We start from the raw sequence: 25,158 nt of genomic DNA, 5'->3' as shown, positions 1-25,158 counted from the left end.
CGGGGTTTCGGGGCACCCCGCTGCCACCAGCGCGGCTTTTGGGGCGGGAGCCGGACCCCCGGAGCGGGTTGGCCCGTTCCCGGGGAGGGGATGCCCAGAATAGCTCCGCTATCCGATTGCGAGGGGCCACGGCCGTCTGCACCGCCGGCTCCTGGGGGCTGACATTTGAGCCGGGCCGGGGACGAGACGGGACGGGAAGGACGCCGGGGCTGCCCGGGGTTTCCCGGCACTAGCGGGACAGGAGCGGGATGGCGGGCGGGAGGCGCCGTGGGGGCGGCGGGCGGCGCGGGGCACCCCGGCAGCACCCGGGGACCCCCGGACCGGCCTCCTCGCCCGCACCCCACTCTCCTGCAGCCACCACGGCCCAGCCAAACGCAGGCGCTGCCCCCAAAACCGGCCGCTCCAAGAAGGCCCCGGAGGAGCCAGCGGCGAGGGCTCCGGACGTGGACTCGCTGGGCTTCCAGGCCATGGACCGCAACGTGCCGGGGCTGTCCCATGTCATCCTGCAGAAGCTCAACATGAAGAGCTACGAGGACTACAAGTGAGTGAGCACCCATGGGTGCCTATTCCCCATCCCCGTGTGTCTCCCAGCAGCTGGAGCAGCTCCCATGGCTCATCCCACCCTCCCGGCTCAGCCCATGCGGAGCTCTGATGGGTTTCTGGGTGGACACCTCCAGGGTACCTGGCTCCCTGTCCCCACCCAGGCCGGGATGCTCCTGGCTGGAGTTAAAAATCTTGGCAGCCTCAGAGAGAGGATGTCAGCTCCACCAATGTGGCAGTGGGCTGCATTCTGCTCACCCTCTGACATCTGCAGGTCTGCCATGGACGGGAGGAAGAGCGGTAGCGATTTTGGGATCCGGACATATTTTGACATGTTTCAGAAGATGGAGGACACCTTCAAGTTTTGTGTCGAGTGCAAGAAGCTTCCCGATGCCCTCCCAGACCCCAAAAGTCTCCGGCGTTGCAAGAGGTAAGGTGGGGAGATGATCTGGTGGCCTAGGGGTGGATCCATCCCTCACTTCCAGCCTGGTGGCTGAGGTGAAGTGAGGGGTGTCTGTCCCCTGGAGTGCCCCCCTCCAGCCACAGGGCACCCCCAGAACAGTGACATAGCCCTGAGAGGGGGTGGCAGGGAGCCCAGCTCAGTGGGCTGGATTGTGCCCCTCTCCCTGTAGCTGGGCATGCTGCCTGTCTGCCCAGGTGCCAAAATGTGTACTACTGTGGCGTGGCGTGCCAGCGTGCTAACTGGCCACTGCACAAGAAGTTCTGCAAGAAGCTGAAGTTGGTGGCCCTGGACCGGCTGGTGGAGTGGCTCATCTTCACAGGTGGGACATGTGGGATGTAATGTCCATTCTCCAGCCCCACAGCACAGGTGGGACAGGCAGCCTGGGCTGTGGCACCACCACTGTACCTTCAATTTCTCCTGACTCCCCAGGAGACATCCCATTTCCCACGGACACCTGGATGAAACCTGCCTGGGAGGTGAAGGGCTGGGAGGACTGGTTCTCCATGCAGGAGCAGCTGGAGGAGAAGCTGGGTGCCATCGTGGCCGGGCGGTACATGACCCTGCTCTGGGCCAACGCCGGGAAGCCGCGGCCGGAGGACGCAGAGCTGCGGGAATCCATCCGGCGCCTGGTCACCGACTTCCACTCGCGCCCGCTCACCATCGGCCTGGGGCTGCGGCTCTTCGGCATCGACCCCCTCACCAGGCCCCTCACCGTGCACGTGGTGGGGGCTTCCCACGTGGAGACCCTCAACACGCGGCTGACGGACTACGACGAGCTGACGCGGATGTTCCCGGGGCACCAGGGCATGGAGATGGTGATGGTGGGGGTGGACGTGGTGGACGGACCCATCATGAGGCCACCCCTGACCACGCTGGCTCCCCAGGGAAGGGTCTATCTCAGCAGCTACAAGGGGCTCTACCATGACTTCTGGGAAAGCCAAGTGGAAACCAAGCTGGCCGCCCCTCCTGACCTGGTGGTGGGCTTTCACCCGGGTAAGTGCCTGCACCATGGAGGGGTCAGACCCTCACACCCTACTGCCAGGATGGGGACATCCACAGGGCACATGGGCTCACGGTGCCCTGAGCACCCCGGCAGCACATAGGGCTGAGCCTGAAGGTGGCTTGGGGATACACTCAGCGCTTAGCACCAAGGCACAATGGGCAGCTGGGGGGGATCTCCTGGGATATGGCTGTCTTGTCTCCCCACCAGGCACTCTGTCCTGCCTGTGTCACCCACCTGCAGGTGATACAGATCTTTCCCTTCAGGTCTCAGTGCTTATCCCAGGACCCAGAGTTTGGGGTGCCCCACATGCTGGTGGGGAGACAGACCCTACCTTGCTGGGGGCTGCCAAACTCACTGCATATTCTGGGGTGTCCAGCAGAGTGGATGCAGTTGGAACCAGCTTCCCCTGGGGCCAGGGTGGGATGGGAAAGAGGTGGAACCCTCATGGCTGTGTCCCCCCAGGTTTCCATGCCTGCCCAGACCTGCTGGCGGGCTGGCTGCCCACCCTGCTGCTGCTGCGGGACTATCGCCTGCCTGTGCTCTTCACCGTGTACAGGTGAGCACAGCCCCACTGCCCTGGTGAGCCAGCACAACACCCACTGATGGTGCCTGTCCTCTCTCCTCCAGTGAGCAGGAGCTGAAGGCCTCCCTGCAGATCCTTGTGGAGCTGGAGATGCACATTGTGGGTTATGCCAGCAACCCCTTTGCCTCGCTGCGGCCTGAGCAAGTGTACTCGAGCCCCAACAAGCCACCCGTGTACTGCAGCTCCCACTACATTGCCCTGCTGGGAGCAGAGGCTATGCCGGGGGCTGAGGAGCTGGAGGATGATGATGGCTGGCAGGGAAGAGAGCCCAGTGCTGCTGCTGTGGCTGAGGGCATTGCCCCAGGGCAGGGCTAATTCCTGCCTGTCCTAACCTCCTGACCCCCAGAGCCTTGCTTCCTATCCAGGACCCCATCTCCACATCCCAGGATCAGTGATCAGAAATCCCTCACTGCACACATGCAGGCCTGGGGGATGCAGCACCCCAGCACAGGCATGGCACTCTTCCACAGCACCAAATAAATCACTACCAGCAACCAGCTGCCGTGTCTCGAGCTTTATTTCCAAAAAGGCCTTTGTTTTCCTAAAGAAAACGAGGGGCTGAGCCCACCCCAGCCCCCCTCGAGCAGCCACGGCCTCTGGAGGGACAGCGAAGGGGACCCCGACTGCAGGACCAGCCGTGCACGGGGCTGTGCAGCCCCTTGGGTCCGGTGGGGAGCCCCAGCCCAGCGCTTGGCTGTCACTGTCGCCCTCACTGTGCCCCCACGCTGGTGCCTACCCTTGCAGGGCACTGCTCCAGCCTGGCACCTCCCAACTGCTCGCCAGCCTCGGTGGCCCTTGCGGACACCGGGGCGGGTGGAGTCGAGGGGAGCAGCTCCCGCCGCATAGCTCGGCGCTGCGGGGACCCGCGCTGGCCTGGCGTCCCCTCCTGGTGCCGCCAGCGGGTCTGGCACGGCAGTGATGGCACTGGGCATCCACGGTGGCTCAGGAAGGCCAGCACACCCCAGGGCTGCCAGCGCCCTGGCAGCGGGCCCGGGTCCCTCGCCGGGCTCTGCGCCTGCCGGCGGGGCCGGGCTGGGCGGCACGGCTGGCACAGTCCGGCACGGAGCGGCACAGTCCGGCACGGAGCGGCGCTGCCGGCGTCACTCGGCGCCAGCGCGTTCCCGCAGCGCGGGCAGCGTCAGGGTCTCCGGCGCCGACTTCTTCCGCGGGCGAGTCTTGGGGGGAGCCAGGAACTCGGGGGCCTCGTCGCTGAGCGGGGTGGAGGGGGCGCTGGCAGGGGCCGAGTGCGTGGCCGTGGGCTGCCCCACCTCGCTGACCGAGATGGCCGGTGCTACCAGGCCGATGAGCTCGTTGGTGGCCTCCTGCGTCTCCTGCTCGTAGCGCCGCACCTCCTCCATCGTCATCCCTGCCGAGCACAGCCGGGCTTGGGGCCGCTCGGCACGGCCGCGTCCGGAACACCCTCATCCCGGGGCAGTCTGCGCCCCGGCTCCCCACCGAGCTGCGGGACAGGGACTGGGGACAGCGGGACGGGCAGGGAAGGGGATGCTGGGCAGCACAGCCAGCTCCCCAACTCCAGCGCCAGCCCAGGCAGCGGAGGGGAAGGGATGGACAGGCAGCGCAGGCAGCGCAGGCAGGGGACACGCAGGGAGGGTAGCCGGGACAGGGGACACTCCGCCGCGGGGTGCAGAGGGGGCACAAGTACCCCTGCCTCCACCCACCCCCAGGCAGCAAGGCGGGGTCCGGGGTGTCCATCCCCGGCAGGCAGAGGGTTTTAGGTGTGCTGGCTCCCCAGCTTTTGGTTTGTGGCCACTTGCATCTGAGTCTCGAAGGCCCGGACCTCTTCCAGGGACATGTCTGGAAGGCAGAGAGCCGCTCACTGGGATGGCCTGGCACCCGCCGCCAGCTGTCACCAAACCCGGGGCTCCCGTCCTCGTGCTCGCACGTGGCAGCCACCTGCAGTGCGTGTCCCCGCCGGCATGGGGGTGCAGGCAGCCCAGGCAGGGTGCTGGGACCCCTCTCCCTGTCCCCCACGAGCGTGCAGGGGAGCGTGCAGCATGCAGGTTTGCAGGCAGGGGGGAGCAGGCAGCGCAGGCAGTGCATGCAGCAGAAGCAGCACAGGCAGTGCAAGCAGCAGTGCAGGCAGAGGAAGAGCAGGAGCTGTGATGGGGTCAGTGGCATCAACAGTTAGACCTGCAGCCCCTCCCTCCATGGGCACCGTGTGTTCCCTCCCCATAGCGCCGGGGTCACCCCAGGGACTCACCGCACCACTCGTCCACCCAGGCGAAAGCCTGCCGGTGCCCGATCAGCAGGATGTCCCGGATCACCTGCACCACCACGGGGGTCAGCACCCTGTCACTGCCCCCCAGTGCCCCCCAACCCCCCTTGGCCGCTCTCACCTTGTGCACGAACTGCTCCACCCGCGTCTGCAGCCCCCACACCTCGAATTTGACGCTCACCAGTTTGTAGGAGCACATGATGGGCTTGGTGTGCTGGCGCCAGCCCTCCCGCAGCGGCCCCCGGCCCGTCTTGGCCGAGCTGAAGAAACGGGGGTCCTGGGGGGATGGGGAAGGTCAGGGTCATGAGTCCCCCCCTTGGGACAGGAGACAAGGGGGTGGCCTCAGGGAGCTCCCCTGTCCCCAGCCATGGTACCTCCAGGCTGCGGTAGTAGCGTTCAGGGATCTCGTCAAAGGCGATGTCCAGGAAGGAGACCTCGTGGTCACCCAGAATTTTGTCACTGTGGAAGATCTGGGGAGGGGATGGAGGGTGAGTGACATGGACCACGAGTCACAAAGTGATGAGTTTGCCAGATCTCAGCTGCAGTGCACACTCACATTCTCGCTGTCCCCACAGTTGTCCTCGTACTTGGTCTCGATGTAGATGGAGAACTTGGGCAGGAAGGAGCACTGCAGGGAGAGGCTGTCAGCTGGGCCCGAGGGATGCCTGTCCTGAGGGACACCCACTCCGAGGGACACCCCACCCCCAAGGATGCCCACCCCCAAAAGATGCTCAGTCCAGGGACACTGCTCCTGAGGGACACCCATCCAAAGGACACCCGGCCCTGAGGGACACCCATCTCCAAGGATGATCATCTTCAAGGAACACCCAGCCACAAGGACACCCTCTCCAGGGGACTCCCACCCACAAGAAAATCTGAGCCCTAGGGGACACGTGCCCTGAGGGATGCCCAGCCCTAAGGACACCCACCCAAGGGCCACCTACCACGGTAACACCCACCCCTAAAGGATGCCTGTCCCAAAGGACACCCACCCCCCAAAAATGCCCCATCCCCAGCCAGCTGCTGGGGAAGGGGACAGGTCATCCTGTCAACCTGTCCCGTGCCATCTCCTTACCGTGTACTCTGCAGGGACATGGTGGCACATGGCATCACAGGGTGGCATCACCGGGTGATATCAGAGGGGAGAGAGGGAGCAGTGAGACCAGGGGAGCTGCTGCAGCCTCCCAGAGCTGGGCAGGGTGCCCAGGGTGCCCGTGCCCACCCTGCCTGGGGCTCACCTGTGATGGTGTAGGGGTAGTAGTTCCAGGCCTTCTCGGTGATGTAGAAGATGCGGGGGGTCACTGCCCGTGCCCAGCCTGGCAGTTTGCTGTGGGGACCGTGTCAGGGAACCCCTCAGGACAGGGCATGGCTGGTGCCACCCAGCCCTGCACTGCAAAACACAGCCTGGCTCTGGGACATCCATTTCCACCCCAGGATGCTCCCAAGGACCCTCACCTGCACCTCAGAACCCTGATCTGCATCCCAGCACCTCTCCCAGGAGCCACTGCCACCTCCCCAGCAGGTGCATCTGCATTCCAACACTGTCATGGGACACCCCCAGGGACCCCTGTCACCTCCCCAGAACCCTCAGCCCTGCCCCAGCTCCCCACCAGGCACCCTCCCCTCCAATCCAGGATGCCTCTAGGGACTCTCACCTGCACCTCAGGACCCTCACCTGCACCTCACAAAACCCTCAGGAACTCCTGTTGCTTCCCCAGGACCCTCCCCAGTGCCCCACTAGAGATCTCTGCCACGTTCCCAGCACCTTCATCTGTACACCAGGACTCCCCAGGGATCTGTGCCAATTCCTCATCTCCACCACAGTGCCCCCATCCCCTCCTCAGGTTCCCACCTCCTCCCCAGACATCCTGACCCCCTCCCCAAGAAACGCCCATCCTGGACCCTCACCCCTTCCCCAGGGCTGAGCCCCCCGGGTGCTCCTGTTCCCTCCCAGCACCCCGGCAGGATTGGGCCCCCTGCAGAGTCAGGAGGTGGGTTTTGATTAATTTTCAGGCGTTATAAATAAATTTCAGGCGAGAGGGGAATCGTGAGCGCTGCAGCTAAAAATAACCTGTCTCACACCAGCAGCTCCTGGTGGGGAGCAGCCCGTGCCTGCAGGCAGCTGAGGGGACATGGGGACAGTGGTGCTGGGGGCCAGTGACTGCCCCACGGTGACACCCCCAGGCTGGGGCATTGCTGAGCCCCCCCAGGCACCCAGTGTCACCCAGAGGTGGCTGCTCACCAGAGAGGGGTGGGTGCACCCCTAGGATGGGTGCACCCTGGGGCATAGCTCCTAAAGATGGGTACAGCCCCCCAAGATCAGTGCAGCCCCCCAACATCAGAGCACCCCAAGAGATGAGTGCACCCTGAGAGATAAAGGCAGCTCCCAAAATTGGATGCAGACCCCAAGATGGGTGCACCTCAGGACTTGGGGACCCCACTGGAGACACACACACACACACACACACACAGTCCTTGGAGTGGGTGGGTAGCTAGGAGATGGGTGGGGCCCCCCAAAATCAGAGCACCCCAGGAGGTGGTGGCACCTGACAGATGGAGGCAGCCCCCACAGTTGGGTGCAGGTCCCTCAGATCACAGCACCCCAGAAGATGCAGGAACCCCCAGGAAATGATGGAGGCAATCCAGGAAATTATGGGGGTAACCCTGGGAATCAGCCACACTGCAGCGTGTCCAGGACCCAGAAGGAGGTTCCCCAGGAGTTCTGGAGGAAGAGCTGGGGCCACCCCGATGCCTGCCCGTGCCCCGCCCCGCAGTGCCCACCCAGCGCCCATCAGCAGAGCCACAGGCTCACCTGGAGAGGTGCACACGCTTCTCCGTGAACTGGCCGGGGCCGTGCACGGGGTCCTCGTGGGGCTCGTTCTTCACCACCTCCACGCCCTCGCCCTTCTCGCTCTCCTGATGGCTGTGCTTGCTGATGGTGTAGAGCTGCCCCACGCGGTACTGCAACCACAGCGCCCGCCCTCAGTGCCACCGGAGAGCACCCGGCACAGCCTGGGGCTGACCACGCTGCCGACAGGGGAAACTGAGGCACGGAGCCAGGGGTGGCAGATCCTGAGCCGTGCGGCGGGCAGGGGGTTCCTGAGGCACTTTGTGTGACCTCCCGTGCTCCTAGGCTGCCCCAAGTCCCAGACCCGGGCTGGATCCTACTCTCCCTGTGCTTTCCCAGTGCCTTGCAGAATGCCTGGAGGTTTTCTGCTTGCAAACTACCTGGGAGTCAGGGAAAGACGTGTATCTCTATGATATACAGGGATGTGTCTGTCAGATATATAACCATAAGGATGTGTGTGTGTCTTTGGTGATGCAGCTGTGCAATAGGGGTTTGATTGTTCTGCTGAAGATCCCATCTACCACTGCAATCGCCAGCAAGATTTTACCACCCCACTGTGCCTAAATTAAAACCTTCCCCAGGTGCCACCAGAAAAGGATGGCACCGCCCAGCGTGGGCACCACTGTAGATCCCTGCTCCCCAAAACGTGGGCACCAGGTGCTCCCGAGAGACCTTTACCCAGGGATGCTGCCAGCTCTGTGTGCCGATGGCATTCAGGCTCCCTGCCGGAGCAGGGATGGAGTTTATGTCTCTGTCGTGCCGCGGGCATTCAGACCCGCGGTGCCCTTTGCCTGCTGGTCCATCCCCTGGTCCTGCTGTGCCCCGGTGCTGCCGTCGAGCTCTGTGCCCAAAGGTCGCCCTGCCCAGGGACGGGATGTCCCCCCACCTGCACCCCAAAGTACGGCTCAGCCCTCGCACGGAACGCCCCGAGCCCCGCGCACCCCGGTCCGTGCCACGAGCAGACATCAAAGGGGTCACCGCGTCCCTCTGAGGACAGGAACCGATCCCCTGGCGCTGCTCTGAGACCCCCACCCACAACCCCTCCATGGGGTGTCCCTGACACCCGCGGCAGCCCCGCGCTCACCTCCTCAGTGGTGAGCGGCATGCAGATGCGGTACTCCTTGACGAGCATGGTGACACGGGCGGGGTGACACGGGCGGGTGACACGGGCACGGCGGGCAGCACGGGGGTCAGGCGGAGGCGTCGGCGCTGCCGGGGACACGGCTCATGCTGGGGGAGCCGGGGCGGGGGGGACGCGGCGCTGCCTCCCACGCTCCCATCCCCGCACCCCGCGCTCGCAGCAGCCGCCCCGCTCGCCGTGACTTCACGAGCCGTTGCCATGGCAGTGGCGTGAGGTCACCCGTGCGAGCAGCAGCCTGGGTGTACCCTGCTGGGGACATCCCGGCACCCCAAAACCCGCCCGGCCTTAACCCCTTCCCTGCCGGGCAGACAAACGCGTCCCTACGCAGCTGCCTTGGAGTGTCCCCCCAAAAGAGGGTGCCGTCTCTTCGGGGTGCCACCCCTTAGGGGTGCCACATCCCCACCCAGCTGTGGTAGCCATTGCGGCAAAGAGGGTTGTAGGGATGTGAGGATGGGGTCAGACCTGCCCGATATTCCTGGGGATCCACCTCTGGGCACCCACACTGTCCAGTGCTGAGGGGCGCTCCCCGAGAGCAGAGGATCGTGTCTCTGATGTAGGTCATCCCTTCCCCGGGCAGGAGCTGGACCCCTCTTTCCCCGAGGCTTCCCCCAGCACCTGTCCCAGCCAGCACACACCCTAGGACTGGCCCCAGCACCCACTCCAGCCATGGCACTGCCAGGCTGTCACACTCCCTCCCCTCTCCAGCCAGGGCAGGGGATGCTCAGAGTGAGTGTCAGGACAGCTCAGGGAGCTCCTGGACGTGCCCCTCAGCCCCACAGAGAAGGGCGGAGACATGGGCCCTCCTGAAAGTCACCCTGGATGGGGGATCGGGCCTTGGAAGGGCAGATGGGGGCTGCCATGGGGTTTTGTCTGGAGGCAACTTGTCCAGTTGGGGACCTAGGGACATCCTTGGGGGCACAGGGTCATAGCAGGGCATCTTTGGAGGCACCGGGGGACACGGGAGTGTCTTGGGGCTACAAAGCCATTTGAGGCTGCAGGGGCCTCTCTGGGGGACACAGGAACACCCTGCTGACCGGGCAGGGGACTGAGTGCTGGTGCCAGGTTGCAGGGACCCCAGTACCGGTGGCAGAGGGAGGTGACACCCCGGGGACTCACCGGAACGCTGCAGGGCACGCATTCCCCTCCCCATCCCGGCAGCTCAGACCGGCCCCCGCCGGGTGGAAAAGGAGGAGCCCCCCGGCCGAGCTCAGCCGTCCCTTCCCCACCGCTGCCCGCGGCTGCATCCCCCCGGCCGGGCCCCGCCGCCCCCCACCGCCCGCACTCACCGGCCCGCGGCCGTGCCCGCTCCCACCGCCGCCGCCGCCGCCGCCGCCGTGCCCCGCCGTCCCGGGCCGTGCGCAGGAGCGAGCCGCCCCCCGCACCGCCTCCCGCGCCGCGGCACACCGACCCCTAGGGGGAGGAATGCACCGGCACCGGCAGCGCACCGGCACCTGCACTGCACCGGCACCGGCACCGGCACCGCACCGCAGTGACAGCCACACCGGCACCACGGCACACACTGGCACCGGGGCATCCCTGGCACGGCACAGACCGGCACCCACCAGGTCTCAGGTCCTCCCAGCACCGCCGTGTGCCCCAGCCGGGAGACGCCCCGATGTGGCTTCTGGGCTGTGCCCACCCCGGGAAGCCCCAAAGCTCCTCCAGCCACTCACCTGCACCCCGCTGCCCTCCTGGCCCCTGTCCCCTCTGTCCCCTGGTCTCAGTGCACCCCAGGTGCTGGCACTGCCCACGTGTCATCCACAGCCACACCAGTGACACCGCTGTCACTCCCTGTGCCTTCTGTCCTCCATCCTCCGCTAATTTCCATCACCCTGGGCACTGGCAATACCCAGTGCTCTGGTGCTGTACTGGGCTGTGCCTCACCACTGTCATTTTCCTGTTATTTCCTCCCAAAATTCTGCCTTCCCTCCAGCCCTGCTGCCTGGGGTGCAGGGGAGTAGTCCATCAGTGCCAGGGTGATGGCCACTGTGGGGACAGGGATTGGGCAAAGAGGACACCCACCAGGCCACCAACACCTGCGGTGCTGCCATCACTGGCACTGCAGTGACACTGGCACTGGCCACAGAAGTCCCACCTGTCCAGGCAATGGGGCACCTGTTGGCTCTTTTATGATTGCCAGTCTGTGCCATCTCCTGGTGGTGGGGACCCCAGTGTGTGTCACCCTGTGAGCCCCAGGGCAGTGGTGATGGGCCCCAATATACCCCTGGCAGCCCCAAGGCAGCAGGGATGGCCCCAGGCTGTGGCCAGGACAAACAGTGGCAGAAGTAACAGCATGGGGACAGTGGCCCCAAAACCTGCCAGGGTGCCCCACGGGCACCCATCCCACATCCGGGAGCGTGGTGCCAGGAGCTCTGCCCGCAGGCACACCTTCTCCTGCCTGCCCTGCACTGCTGCCTCCTCCCCACATGCCAGCCTGAGGTGTCACTGTCCCCCCATGATGTGTGCCAGCACCCCCAGCTCTGGTGGCACTGGACAGCAGCCACCCCCCCTGCTCATTTTCCCCCAGGGAGGGGACACCACAGCAGCTCCCAAAGGGGGACTCCAGCCCACGTGCCTGGGGCCAAGCCCAGCAGGCCTCCCACTGCAGTGACTGTGGTAGTGACAAGGACCTGGCCATGCTGGTGACAAGTACCTGGCGGGCTCTTAGCCCCCCTAACAGCTGCATTCCTCCTGAACCTGTTTGGCAAGGCCCTGTGCAGGTGCCAAGAAAAAGGCATCGGGTTGGGCTTTTCCTGGTCATGCCCTGCTTCACTCCAGTGCTGAGTCAACAAGGAGCAGAAAGGATTTTCTGGAGTCTGGTGCCCCCACAGTGCTGCTGGTGCCCCCCAAAGTCACCCATAGCTCCCAGTGCCAATGGTGCCCCCCAGTTTTTCACCTCCCAGCAGGGATCCTGCAGAAGGTTGGGAAGGGGAAGAAAGAGGAGGCAGAAACGAGTGAAAAACGACCCAGTTTAATCTCAAAGCCGCCTCAAGCTCTGAGGTTTCAGGAGCCCCTTGAGGCCCCTCCAGCCCCCTGTCTGTGCAGCCTGTGGGGCCTGGGGCTGAGCACGCCCCCGGGGGCACCCCCTGCTCCCTGCTCCAGCACGGGGACAAGGAGCTTTCCGAGGCATCTAGCCTCTTCCTCAGCTCCGCCGGCACTGCCACCGGCACCCAGCCGCGTCCCACCACCCCTCACCCGCCCCTAACCCTTAGGGAGGTGCCCTGAAAAACACCATCCTGGTGGAGTAGACCAAGTCCACCAAGTAGGCAATGAGGTTGAAGATGGTGAGGAAGGTGATGCCCAGGTGCTTGTTCCATGGGCAGCTCGGGCCGCAGGGATTGGGGCGGCTCTGCCCCGGAAGCTGTAGAGAGGGCCCAGAGGATGGTGGCAGTGAGGGTACATCAAGCATGGCCACGAAGTTGTACCCCACCAGTACCTTCTCCAGAGGGCAGGGAATGTAGGTGAGGCAGCGGCCAACGGTGAAGATGATGATGAGGAGGGTGAGATGAAGCAGAGGGAGTAGACGGCCACACACCACATCAGGCCAGGTTCTCCACTGTATGCATCCAGCAAGGAGAAGATCAGGCAAAGCCACGTAGGCTTCAAAGGACCTTGAGGAGCCCAGGTACGGTGGAGAGGAAGCTGCTGATGTCCCCTGGCCTGGCGCGGGTCAGCGACACCTCGACGGCGTAGGCGAGGAAGCAGAGGCAGGAGGCAGTGGTGGCCACGGCCTGCCGGGCACACACGTTTGGTGTTGCAGGGGCTGCTGATGAAGGTGGCAGGGTAGACCACCGAGGAGGTGAAGACCATCAGAGTCGCCAGCATGGGAAAACGCCGCGGTGAAGTCATCCCAGGAGAGAGGCAGCAGCGGGTAGAGCTCCAGCAGCTCCAGCAGCAGCACCAGCAGCGTCACGGCGAAGCAGAAGCACCAGCTGAACATGCACCACGTCCCGTAGGGACCCCCGAATTTCCCGGTGGAGGCCACCAAGCTGAAGGCGAGGCAGGACAGCACGACGGCCGAGAGGCGGGCGATGCCCACCCAGGAGGTGAGGGCGCGCAGGTTGGTGCTTGGCCACGGGCATGGTGCGGCCGCTGCGTGCCCGCGCCGCGCTGGGCGGTGCGCGCTGCCGCGGCCACTCTTATCTGGCGCGGGGGGAACAGGGGTGGGGCGCAGGGCAGGGAGCCGCCAGCCCCCCCGAGCCGCTCGGGCCGAGACCCCCGGCTCTGCTGGCGCTGCCACCACGGCGGGCGGCTCCTGGGGGCGGGTGGATCATTAACGCGGGGCTGGGCAAAGGGCGGGGACGCGGAGCCCCGCGGCGGGGCCGGGGCGGGCAGGAGGCCACCGTGTGCCACCGTCCTGGCAGCGAGCCCCAGCCCTGCCCACGGCACGAGGTACAAAAGGGCCTTTCATGCACCCCGAGAGTACCGGGGGCACCACCTCGATTCCTTGGCAAGCCAGTGGGGCAGAGCCCACCGGGTCCCCCTGAGGGGTTTAGGGGCTGCACCCAGTACAGGGCTCCTGACTGGGGGGGGTGCCACAGCTGGGTGTAGCCCCTTCACACCCTTGCAGGCGACATCTCCACACCCTTCCGGCACCTCCGTTCCCCTCCTGGCACCTCCACCGCTTGATAAGCGGCTCAAAGTCCAGCTGTGCCAGCTGCCTCCCTGGGCAGGGCGGGTGAGGTGACCATGGGCAGGGCATCTGCACCCCGGTCACACCCCACCCACTTCCGCAGCGTGCCTGCGGGTGCCCAGCAGCCACAGCAGCACAGCAGGGTGGTGGCACATCAAAAGTTGGGAGTCCAGCAGGAGGGTGAAGGCTGAAGGCTCTGGATTAACCTTTAATGTCACACAAGGTCCGGGGGTCTGCCATGGCAGAGCTTGGGGATGAGGGACCCATGTCAGGGCAGCTGGGCACTCCTTGGGGGGGGCTCTTCACCCCAGGCAGGCACAGCCACTGAGGGCAAGGTGGGCACTGCCATGGGGTTCAGTGGTGGTCTGGGGGGCACAAGGTGACTCAGAGGTGGCTGCTGGCCTCGCCCTTGCCTGGTAGCCCATTGAGGGGGCTCAGCCCCAGCTGGTTGCTCTCGTTCAGCCGCCGCACACGGTAACTTTCGTAGTGGACGTTGTGGGTGATGTCCTTCAGGTCCTGCAGGTGTGACCTGCCCAGGGTGGCAGGGGGAGGAAGGGCATCATGTCACTGTCCCCTCCCACCCTGCTGTGACCCCTTGGGGTTCCAGCACTCCCTACCCTGTCCCCGGCTCACCGGATCAGCAGGTCCCGCAGGAGGGGGAACTCGCAGTGTACTGGGTTCTCCACTGCAAAGCAAGGCAGGGGCAGGGTTGGCACGAGGGCTCAGTGGTGCTGGGATGCCTGGGCAGCACATCCTGGCACGCTCTGGGTAGCACCAGAGCACAGCACAGCCCCGTGCCACAGCTGGGCACCCACCCAGGCAAGGACACACCTCTGGGTGCTGCTCCTGTGCCTGCAGAGGGCTGGGGATGTGAGGGGCTCTGCTCACCTTCAATGATGCCCCACTTGGTCTTGCGGCCCAGCACACGTTTGCCGTTCACCTGGTGCTCCTGGTCTGCCCCCACCACGGCAAAGGGAATCTTCTCCTGCCGGCACACAGGCTGTGCTCACCCCAGAGTCCTCAGGCTACCTGATGGGCTCCCCAGAGTCCCTGTCCCCCACCCTGCTCCCCAGGACTGCCCCTACATCCCAGCACTCACACGAATCCTGTCGTTCAGTGCCCTGTCTTCGGGATCCTGGTCAAAGTCCTCCTGCGGGTACACGCTGATGGCGTGGGTCTTCAGGTTCTCCTGGATCTGTGGGATACAGGGCTTGAGCTGGGGCTGGGGGGGACACGGGGCAGCCCAGGAGCCCTTGGGGACCTGTCCTCACCCTCTGCTTGAATTCTGCCCGTTCCTCCAGGGTTGAGCGTGTCAGCTTGGCGATCACCGGCCACCACATTGACGATCTTGCTGAGCCGCCGCATGAACTCCAGGTCCAGCGGCTGGCGCAGCCTGACAAGGACTGCTGTCACTCCAGGGTGTTCCCCACCTCTGTTCACTGCGGGGTGACCTTCCCCACTACCACCCCAGGTTGATACCCTGTCTCTGTCACCCTGGGGTGACCTCACCATCATCATCCCAGGGTGACACAACCATCCCCACCACTGTCACCAGGGTGTGACCCCACCACTACCACTGCAGTCACCCTGAGGTGCCTCCACCATCATCATCTCAGGGTCACCCCACAATTACCACCCCATTTCCACCATCATGACCTCAGAGTGACCCCACCACCATCATCCCAGGGTGACACAATCACCCCAGAGTGACCCCATCACCTGGTTCTGTGAGTGGGGACTCACCAGTGACCTGTGGGGGGGACAAAGTCGAGGACACATCCATGGGACCCCGAGTGTCCGGGATCTTCCTCTTGCGGGTGATGAGGATCTCCTCCCGCAGGTACCTCTCGTACTGCTCGTTGATGTATTTGATTATGGGGTCCCAGCTAAGGATGAGAAGTTGAGGGACAGCACCTGAGCTCAGCCTCTACCCCAAACTGCTACCCACAGAGCTGGGCTCCTGAACTCCCTTGTGTCCTACCAGTTCTCATTGTTGATCTGGTCCCCAAACCCTGGTGTGTCAGTCACTGTCAGCTTCATCTTCACCCCCTTCTCCTCAATGACTGCAGGGCAGAGAGGTGAGTCAGGGGGGAGGGAGCATTGGGCAAAAACAGGGGACCAGCCATGGGCTATGTTTTGAGGCTGTGAATGCAGCTTTAGACCCCCACCCCAGTGCCCTGGTTCTCCCAAGGGCTATGGGACACAAGCCCATGGTGGTGACCTTACCGTGGGTGATGGACTGGAGCTGCACTGTTTTGGGAATCCGCTCCTCCTGGCCGGGCTGGGACGATTTGCGGCTCACCTTGGACTTGAAGAGGGTGTTCACCATGGTGGACTTCCCCAGCCCGCTCTGCCCTGAGGGAACACCGGCAGCTCTGGTTTGTCCCCCAGGGCAGTAACATCTTGATATCCACGTGGGAGCAACCCAGAGGTTGGGATGACTCTGGTTTATCCCCAAATAAATTTCTTCCCCAAGGCAGTAGCCCCTTGGTATCCACTTGGGAGCATCCCAGAGGTTGGGACAGTCCATTTTATCCCAGGAACAAATTTTCTCCCCGAGGTCATAACCCCTGGTACACATCTGGGAGGGTCCCAGATGGGGCTAGTCTGGTTTATCTTCCAAAATTTATTCCCCAAGGCAACAGTCCCTGAATCTCATTTGGGAGCATCTCAGAGGTTGGAATGAACTTACCTATCAGCATTACTAAGCTATTGGGTATGGGATATTACTCCATTTCAATTGTTTGCTACTTAAATCAGTTTACATCACTTAAATTTCCTTAAAATCCCTTAAAAGCATGATTTCCCCTGGACATGGTGGAATCGGAGCCAGTATCCCACCCCAACCAGGTGCAAACCCCACGCCCGGCGCTCACCCACAACCATGATGTTAAACTCAAAGCCTGTCTTCATGGTTTTGATTTTCATCTGGTCGAGCACAGCTTCGATTCCCACGTATCCAAAGAGCTGGCATCCCACGGGGCCGGGCGCCATGGAGAGGGGCACCGCCCCCTCCTCCTCCTCCTCCTCCGGCACGGCCGGCGGCTCCATGCTGCGCTCCTCGGGCTCCAGGCTGCTCCCTGCACCGCGGGGTGGGCACAGGCGGTGAGCCTGGATCCCTCGGTGCCCACCCCTCGGTGCCCACCCCGCGTTGCCCGGGCAGCGGCCGTGCCGGCGGGCACGCAGCCCCCGGCACATTCCTGCGAGCCGGTGAGGCTCGGCATGGCAACGCGGGGCACGCCGCTCCCCCGCCGCGCAGAATGCTCCGAGGAGGTGCCAGGAGCATCTTGGGGCGCCCGTGCCGCCGGACCCCCACCATGGCACCGGCTGCTCTGCGGCCATCGGGCACGGCGGGCACGGCCAGCAGCCTCTGCCCAGCCCACAGGTCACCCAGGCCAGGCCACCTCCTGCAAGCCCCGCTCCGACCCGGCACACCCGGGGGGGACAGTGCCACCCCCCAATGCACCCACTCTGTACCCAGGCACTGAGCACTGTTGGGCGAGGGGCACCGGGGGCACAACCCCGAGCCCTACGGGACACACGGAGTTTGCCCGGACCGTGCCCGGAGCGTGTCCCAGCCCGGCGGGCAGCGGAGCGCTGTGCCCGCCCCAGCCCTTTGTGCGGCAGCCCCAAATCCCTTTCCTCCTCCTCCTCCTTCTGCTTCCCAGCACGGCCATTGTTCAGCTCCTACCTCGGCGCCGCGGTTGCCCTCGCTCAGCACCCCGCTACGGGCGGGGGGATCCCCTGGGCGCCATCCGCGCCCCCATCTCTCGGCGGCGCCGCAGGCCGGCCCCTTCCCTCCGCCAGATTCCCCGCTGGCACCAACCCCGGCTCCGCCGAGGCTGCGGCTCCCACGCATGACCAGCATGGCAATAACCCGCCCCCCCGCCAGCCCCCTCCCCACCGCAGCCAAGTTTGCCGATTGACTGGTGGGCGGGGAGGGCTGTGCCAAGCCGGCTGTGCCCACCCAGCGCATGGCACTGCTCAGCCTCCCAGCCAGGCCAGCACCGCATGGGGACCCCTCTCACGGTACAGGACACCCCCACTCCTCACTTTGTCCCCATCACCCCCGTGAGTGGCTGCGATGGCACTGAATGCGAGTGGGTGTACTTGCTGTAGGTACGACCCCCACTGCACCCACAGGCACCGGGGACCACCCTGCGCCTGTGCCCCCCGCCCTCCCCAGCAGCACCTGTGCCCAGACGCGGCACGGCGGGGTGGGGACAAGGGGTGGTAGCCCCTCGTCCTTGTGGGGGGAGCCACCCCGCCCCACTGCCGCAGTGCCCCACGGCGCTTGCGTCCCCCCACGCCGCAGCCTCCCCCGGATGTGCCAGGCCGGCGCTTGGCACCGGCGAGGCTGCAGCGGCAGCTTGCCGATGGCCCAGGCTGTGAGGGACCTGCTGACACCGTGTTCCATGTGCCCACGCCAGCCAGGGGACATGCGGGCAGGGGCTGGCCTGCTGCCAGCCCGGGGTTACCAGGGGATTATGGAGATGAGCATCCCCATTGCCATAGCACGGCATCCCGGCACCCAGCACCCTGCGCCCACTGGGTGCCAGAAGTGATGGCAGGCTTGGGGACGCAGTTGCCGCGTGTCCAGCTCCCTCTGCGCCCCCTGGCTCGGGATGTTCCTCGGAAGTGATGAAATAGCCGCGGAGTTCCTGATGACAGCGGTGACACTCGGCTGGGGGGGCCGGGGGAGGGCAGGGTGCCACTTCCGCCGGGGATCCGCCCACCCGGCACCGTCCATCCCAACAGGGTGCTCCACAGCTGGCAGGGACGTGCGGTGGGAGGTGCCCATAAGGGAGAAGACCCCAACTATTGCAGCCCTCCTCCCTAGGAGACATCGGCCCCCCGTACCCCACCCTGCCTCCCTTCCCAGTCCCTGCCAGCCTTAGCGGTTGCCAGGACAGATCCAGAACCAAGCCGTGCACCTGCTGGAGCCACCCAGGGGGGCTGGGCACTGCAGGCAGGAGCAGGGGGGATTTGGAGATTGCACCCCCCAGCTCCCTAGGTGCAGCCCCCACGCAGGCAACGCAAAGGAAACACCCACAGCCAGAGGTGTCCGGGGTGACACTGGGTGCTGCACCCATCGCTGCCTCCCCCACGGCTCCGACCCCCCCGTCCCTGCCCTCAGTGCCAAAAAGCCCCGCTGGTAATGGCCAGGAGCCGGGTGGCCACGTGAAGCTCTTTGGCATCCCCACGGAGCTCCGGGGCAAATGGCTCCTGCAGCCAGACCTGTTCCAGGACTCATCACGGATGCTCTTATTTTCCAGACAGGGACAAGTAATCCCGGTCCGTGGTCTCCTCCATGGATTTAATTACCGATGCAGGGTTAATTGGCCAGTTCCCCGAGAAGCCTGTAATAAAGCTTCAAGGGTGGAGGTGCTGGGAGAGGATGAGCTGGGACAGGAGCTCCCTGTCCGGCTGCTCAGCACTGCTCCAAACCGAGCAGCCGGGCATGGGATGGGGAGAGCCTGGCTCTGGGTCCAGAACAAGGGAGCTGACCCCTCTGGAAAAGGGATGCAGGTTTTGGGGATGCACCCAAACAGCTCTACCTGCCCAGCTGATCTGACCCAAAAACACCAGTGCCTCTCCCAGTGCCAAACACGACCTAAGGGGACAGTGGTGACAGTCCCCATCTGCAGCCGGACTCGGAGCCAGCCAGCCTGTCTGGCCGTGGGAGCCATGGGACAGGGTAGGGGTGGCTGGGGAGCATCGGGGAGCAGAAGCAGAAGTGAACCATCGAGTGAAACCCTGCGCCTGCAGCACTGCCGGGGACAGGGGACAGTTACCCAGCCCCGGAGGCAGCACCCCCTGCCCGCACACCGCCCTGCCCGCTGCCACCACGCCATCCCTACCTGGGCGAGCCGGCCGGAGCCGGGGCTGCTGCCACCGAGAGCTGGTCACCACGGCCAAATGGCTCCTGGGGCAAGGCAGAGGGCGGCTGCGGCCCACGGCTCCTCCTCCGCTCCTCCTCCTCGCCCCGGGCCCTGCGTGGGCGACCCGGCGTGGAAGTGAAATGCGGCGGCCGGCGGCTCACTCGGAGCTTCCTCCTACGGGGCGTGGGACCCACCGCGCCACGGCACCCCGAGGCCACCCGCGGGTGTCAGCGGCTGGGGGCCGGGGGGCCTCCCGCGAGAGGAAACAGCACGTTCCCATCTCTTCCTGGCAGAGAAACCGCTGTGCCCGAGCAGTGGCTGCCAGCCCCTGCCACTCCCGGGCCATCTGCAGGGCAGGGCCACCCGCTGCTCGCTGGCTCATTGTCCCCCCAGCCCGGGCATGCCGCACTCGGCTGCCGGCCACCAACGCGGCTCTGTCCTGTGCACTGTCCCCTCGTCACCCGGCTGCATCCCGAGCTCCGTGTCCCCATTTCCCCGTCTCTCCAGCTTGCCCTTGTGTCCCTGTCACAGCCCTGAGCACTGTCTCTTGCCTCCCTGTGACCTTGGCTTGGCCCCAAGCACCGTGTCCCCATGACCCCACGGCATCACCACAGCTTGGCCTTGAGCACCTTGTTCCAGCCCTGAGCACCTTCCCTTTGTGCCCCCATCACCCAAGTACCACGTCCCCATGTCCCTGTCACCTTGGTGCTGCCCTAACTGCTGTCCCTTTGTATCCCCATCACTCCTGACTCAGCCCTGAACACCGTATCACCTGCCTCAGCCCTGAGTACTGTCTCTCAAGTGTCCCCATCTCTCTGGCTCAGCCTCAGGCTCTGCTCCCCCGTGTCCTCATGACCTCGGCTTGTACCCAGCCCCATCCCTCGCCCGGGGAGCCGCGGGCAGCGGGGCAGCCGGGCTGGCTGGGCAGCACGGCCACGGGCATTGCTGGGGGATGATTCACCGCGGCCCGGAGCAGATGTAGGATGCCTTCGCCGTCAGTACTTAGGGCCCGGCGACGGCGGCTCCACGACAGCCCAGCGAGACGGGCAAGGAGCCCCAAGCACCCAACCGTGTCCGGCCATCCCGGCGCCCTCCGGCCCTCCTGGAGCAGCCGCTGAGAAGGAGGATACTTGGCTACCCCTCCCCTGCCCCTCACGGGCTCGGCAGTGCCCACCCTGCAGCCGTGCCGGGGAGCCGGGCACCGCTCCCCGCGGCACTCGGCGCACCTTGGCGCCCCGCCACCTCCCGCGCCCCACGGCGAGGGAGGAACAGGATCCAGCCCCGTGCCAAGCAAGGAGGGATGAGAGGGGAAGAAAGCGCTGGACGCGGGACAAGATCGCGGCGATAGGCGGCACGCGCGGGGCCCGGCGCGATGCGGCTCATGAGTCCCGACCTGTCTCCAGCGCCGGAAGAACGATTAGCGCGGGGCGGAGCGCCAGGCACCGCGGGGCCGGCGGGCCAGCAGCGCTGCCAGCCCCGCGCTCCGCTCCCTCAGCCTCCCGCAGCCAAGGCGCCCCGACACGGGGAGCAGCGAGCTGGGGGGGCTGCTGTCCCCAAAGCCACTGTCACCGCACACCCCTCCCGGCATCAGCGTTTTGGCAACCGAGGGGGAGAGAAGGGACGAGGACAAGACAAGTCCTACCGTGCGTTACCGCTGTCCCGCTGCCGTCCGCAGCCTCGCCGGGAGCCGCTGCCACCACGCAGGGTCCCCGTGGTGCCATCAGGCTGGGAGGGGTCCCCAGGGCCGGCACCAGCACCAGCCCCCCGAGGAAGGCGGGCTGGGAGCTCACTTGCACCGTCTGCGGCTGCGACACAGCCTGAAGGTGGCGGCTTGGGGGCTGGCAGCGGTGTTCAGCCCCTCGGGCCTGCCCTCGGCCGGGGCTGCCTGCCCCTGTCCCTGTCCCCAGGGCTGAGCAGGGGGCCGGCGGGACGGGCTGGGGCTGGCGCTGAGGGTGAGCAACCCGGGACACCGTGCGGGGGGCCATGTCCCACCCCCCCGGCCGCCCGGGGAGCGGGGGGCAGCCCGGGGCTGTCTCTGTGCCATCGGATGGGGGCAGGGAGGAGGAAGAGGATGAGAAGGAAGGCTGGTGGGTGCGAGGCGGGGGTGCAGAACTCGGGGTGCCCCACGGCGTCCCCAGGCCCGGTTCCTCGGCGATGTGCAGGTCCAGCGCCGGCAGAGAGCCGTGGCTGGCGGCGGCCCCGCGGAGAGGATGATCCAGCTCCACCGGGAAGACGCTGCCGTGCGACGGGACCTTCTTCAAGCCTGGGCTGGCGGCCGGGGGGCTGCTCGGTGGCTGGGGGGGCCCGGCGGGCGCGGGGCTCTCCAGGCTGGAGGAGGAGCTGCGCTGGCTCTCCCCGTCACTGCCCGGCCCCGCGGCCAAGGCCTGGCGGCTCTGGAAGGAGGCGGCGCGGGCGATGCCGGTGCCGGTGGTGCCGAGCCGGGCCCGCAGCACGGGGCTGGGCACCGGGCTAGGGCCGGAGCCGCCGCCCGAGCGGGGCGGGCGGCCGGGCTGCAGTGCGTGGTGGCTCTCGCCAGTGCCTGGGGACAAGCGGGGAGCCGAGTGCCTCGTCCCCATCTTCTGCCTCGAATGACTTCTTGAGCGCTGGGAACACAGAGATGGTGGCGTGAGAGTGGTACCCGATGGCACATGTCCCCTCGCCAGCCCCATCACCCTGAGGTGCCCGCTGCTTGTGAGCCCGTCCCATCCAGCACCCCAGCCCGGCGCCAGCTCCTCCCCGCTGTCCCCGCGGGTTTTATCATTGTCCCCGCTTTATCCGGCCGCTGCCGCCGGCTCCCCTCGCAGCACACTGCCCGCTTTATTCCTCTTGAAAGGGATCCGGCCGAGTAACCGGATCCCCGGCTGACCCTCTCCCCCTGCATCCCTGCAGGCAGCCGCCGGGAAGGATTCCTGCCCTTTCCCGGGCCTTAACCCTGGAGCCCACCGGTGGCAGGCGGGCCAGCGCTGTCGCCAGGCTCAGGGACTGTCACAGCCCGTTCTGGTGGCTGCTGCTGCGCCTCCCACGCGGCTCCACAGCGGCCACGAGCCCGCGGCACAGCCCTGGGTGCCAACGTGCCCCCACACGGACGTCTCGGCTCTCCAGGGAGCAAAGCTCCTGCTGGCACCACCTCCAGCGCTTGGCAGCGGCTTGGGGACCGTGTGTCACACACGGTGAGACCCCCGTGAAGCCCCACGGTGCAGCCGCCCCTCCTTCCCCCAGCCCCGCAGGAGGCTCCAATGAGCTGCGATCCGCCGGCGCTGCCCCGGGGGCTCCGCTCGGTGCCGGCAGGCGGGAGAGCGCGGCGGGCCCGGGCTTCCCGGAGCTCCCTCGGCCTCGCTACCAAGCGGCTGCGTCCCCCGGGGCTCCGTGGGGGCGGCCACAGCCACGTGTGCCAGCCTGCCCCGGCACCCAGCCCGCCCTCCACCCTCCTCTTCCTCAGCCTGGTGCCGGGGGCAGCGGGGAGCCGAGGGTCCCGTCCCCGGCCCCTCCCTGGTGCCCTGTGCCCGGGCAGGGCAGGGGTCAGAGGCCGGGTTGTGGGCGCTGCCGATCACAGCTCTCCCCAGGGCAGACAATTCTCCAGCCCTGCCCCACCGCCCGGGCTGCCGGGGGCCACGGGGTCACAGGGCGGCGACCCCCTCCCCACTTCCACGTCTCTACTTTGTTACACGCCCAAAATGCCTCCTTTTACCCCAAATCTGCCTCTGGCCCCTGACCCAGCCTCATGCAGATGTGTCCGGAGTGATGGACAGGGGATGCAGGGCAAGGTGGGGGTGGCAGAGGGCGAGGGGGGGTGCAGGAGGTTTAGGACAGATTGGGGCTGGGGGCAATGGCAGGGGGTGAAGGTGGGGTGTCAGGAGGGGAAGGGGGAGATGTTGAGAATGGCTGGCAGAGATTTAGAGGGGTGTCAGGGTGCTCGGGGGATAGTGGAAGGTTCATCCGGGGGTTTGGGGGGATGTGGGTCTTCGGGGGGCGTTTCGGAGTGTCAGCCAGCAGCGGCGGGGTTAAGGTGCCCGGGGTAGGTGCACACATTCCTCCCCGGCGAGGGCAGCAGCAGCCCCGGGTCGGGTTTCGCCTCCCGCCCCCGGCCCGGCCCCGGCCCCCCCCCGCAGCCCCCGGCCCGCGGCTGGGAGCGCGCACACGCGGGAGCGCGCACAGGGACACTCTGAGCACGGGGGGGGTTCCCACACCTTCCCCCGCTCCCTGCAGCCTTGATAGCCCCCCTTGCCCACCCCACAGCCGAGAGCCCCACTGCATCCCCCCGGGCTGGGGGTCCTGTGTCCCCCCGATGTGCAGCTCCCCCGATGTGCATCCCCCGGGGCCATCACCCCCCGCCCCCAGAACCCAGCCCCCGGAGGGGAGCGCAGCCCCCCACGATGCTGAAACCTTGGGGAGCCCCCCAGGCCCCCCCAAGATGCCCAGCTCAGCATCCTCCCCCAAACCCAGACCCCTGTGGGGAGCGCAGCCCCCACGATGCTCAGCCCACCCCAAGACCCCAGCCCAGCCCAGCAAAACCCCCGGATCGAAACCCAGAGCCGGTGCTCCCCCCTTGGGGAGGGCACCCCAGCCCCCCCAAAAAGCCCAGGCAGCAGCATCGCCCCCAAAATCAGCCTCCGGGAGGAGGGATTGCAGCCTCCCACGATGCTCAGCCCTTAGGGTCATCCCCGGCCCCCCAGACGCGCAGGCAGCAGCGATCCGCCCTCGGGGGGACACCCCCCGTTCCCCCCAGCCCCGAGGGGGTCCCCGCGGAGGGGCCCCGCGGCCCCGGCCGCACCTTCGAAGTCGGAGAGGATCCCGTCCAGGTGGTCCTTGACCGAGAGCCGGGCCATGGTGGGACGGGGGGCGCCGGGGCTGCCGCCCAGCCGGGACCCCCTCATGCGGAGAGGGCAGCGCAGCCGAGCCCACCGAGCCCCGGGACGGGACGGGACGGCGCCGCTGCCCTCGGCGGGAGGGGAAGGAGGAGGGGACCGGCCGGGGGAGGGGAGGGGAAGGGGAGGGGAGGGGGAGGTCCTGCCTGCGCCCCCCCCCGGCCCGAGACCCCCCCGCCTCCCCCGGGCCGGCCCCCGCAGCTCCGCCGCGCCCGCCCCGTCCCGGGGCGCTGGGGATGCTGCAGCCCCCGGCTGGGGGTCCCGGCAGGCTGGGGGTCCAGAGAGAGTGCGGGGAGCTCCTGGACAGGCTGGAGAGCTCCCGGCAAGGCTGGGGGGCCCTGCCAGGCTCCAGGGGAGGGGGTTCCAAGCAGGCTGTCTTCCCCAAGTTCTGCATCACCCAGGAATTTCCAGCTTGGAGCAAGAGGAGGAAGATGGAGTTGAGCAGGCAGAGCTGCTGTCGCTGTCTCCCGGCTGGGTGTGGGGTCTTTGCTGGGGTGTCACAACCCCCGGTGTGTCCCTGCCAGGGCTTGTGACCCATGCTGGAGCGCCTGGAGCATCCCTGGAGACTGCACTCCCCGGGAGCTCTGCCCACAGCAACTCCCGCAGGGTGACACGGGGGATGCTGAGCGCTGCACTAGCCCAGCGCTGGGGCTCTCCTCCCTCCCAGCCCGGCTGCCAAGGGTTAAGCCCATCCCATGCCGGCCCGGGATCGGCAGCAGATGGAGAAGGAGGGAGCTGGGAATCCCTTCTCCACACAGGGTGGGCTGGAGCCCATTCCTGCATGGCTGGGCAGAGGGACATTGCCATGGAGTCCTGCAGGACCCAGCCCTGCTGGACACGGACAGGGCATGTGGGACATAATCGTAGTGGCTTGGGTTGTGGCTAGGCTTTGGGGGCATTCAGAAGTGCCCACTGGCTCACAGAAACACGGGCTTATTGTGGCTGGAAAAGTCTTCTGAGATCA

At 66.3% G+C, this 25,158-nt stretch overlaps 2 protein-coding genes and 2 pseudogenes across 4 annotated transcripts; 1 reads left to right on the top strand and 3 right to left on the bottom strand.

The window, feature by feature from the left end:
* Positions 1-9: 9 nt before the first annotated feature.
* Positions 10-3,086, top strand: MSS51 (MSS51 mitochondrial translational activator). Its single transcript, XM_079321102.1, has 6 exons — positions 10-541; positions 815-970; positions 1,198-1,322; positions 1,433-1,996; positions 2,469-2,562; positions 2,634-3,086. The coding sequence occupies exons 1-6, from the start codon at positions 249-251 to the stop codon at positions 2,902-2,904; spliced, it is 1,503 nt and encodes a 500-aa protein (XP_079177228.1). The 5' UTR covers positions 10-248; the 3' UTR covers positions 2,905-3,086.
* A 2-nt stretch (positions 3,087-3,088) lies between these two features.
* Positions 3,089-10,217, bottom strand: LOC306809512 (cytoplasmic phosphatidylinositol transfer protein 1-like; annotated as a pseudogene). Its single transcript, XR_013777845.1, has 9 exons — positions 10,101-10,217; positions 8,758-8,882; positions 7,638-7,786; positions 5,901-6,152; positions 5,382-5,453; positions 5,200-5,295; positions 4,947-5,102; positions 4,811-4,874; positions 3,089-3,955 (listed from the first exon to the last, which is right to left on the bottom strand). The product of XR_013777845.1 is annotated as a cytoplasmic phosphatidylinositol transfer protein 1-like (transcript).
* A 1,566-nt stretch (positions 10,218-11,783) lies between these two features.
* On the bottom strand, positions 11,784-13,084 carry LOC306809529 (myeloid-associated differentiation marker homolog pseudogene; annotated as a pseudogene). The gene has a single exon. The product of its transcript is annotated as a myeloid-associated differentiation marker homolog pseudogene (transcript).
* Positions 13,085-13,767: 683 nt separating this feature from the next.
* Positions 13,768-24,289, bottom strand: LOC306809533 (uncharacterized protein). The gene is given in 16 exon segments (XM_079321148.1): positions 13,768-13,976; positions 14,081-14,132; positions 14,336-14,432; positions 14,547-14,642; positions 14,719-14,778; positions 14,780-14,840; positions 15,191-15,234; positions 15,237-15,333; positions 15,429-15,510; positions 15,674-15,802; positions 16,324-16,527; positions 20,972-21,145; positions 21,148-21,287; positions 21,289-21,891; positions 21,893-21,932; positions 24,101-24,289. Coding segments are annotated over 16 exon segments (2,127 nt in total). The 5' UTR covers positions 24,204-24,289; the 3' UTR covers positions 13,768-13,831.
* Positions 24,290-25,158: the final 869 nt, after the last annotated feature.

This window comes from Erithacus rubecula (assembly GCF_903797595.1).
Source record: "Erithacus rubecula genome assembly, chromosome: 17".
NCBI classification, from domain to species: domain Eukaryota; kingdom Metazoa; phylum Chordata; class Aves; order Passeriformes; family Muscicapidae; genus Erithacus; species Erithacus rubecula.
This window is presented reverse-complemented; position numbering and strand designations above follow the sequence as displayed.

What these genes read in the sequence shown, in the direction of transcription:
- MSS51 (XM_079321102.1), top strand. Translation starts at nt 249, where the DNA reads ATGGCGGGCGGGAGGCGCCGTGGGGGCGGCGGGCGGCGCGGGGCACCC. An exon ending in GGTGGTGGGCTTTCACCCGG is followed by an intron (nt 1,997 to 2,468) that starts GTAAGTGCCTGC and finishes GTGTCCCCCCAG; the next exon opens with GTTTCCATGCCTGCCCAGAC. An exon ending in GTGCTCTTCACCGTGTACAG is followed by an intron (nt 2,563 to 2,633) that starts GTGAGCACAGCC and finishes TCTCTCCTCCAG; the next exon opens with TGAGCAGGAGCTGAAGGCCT.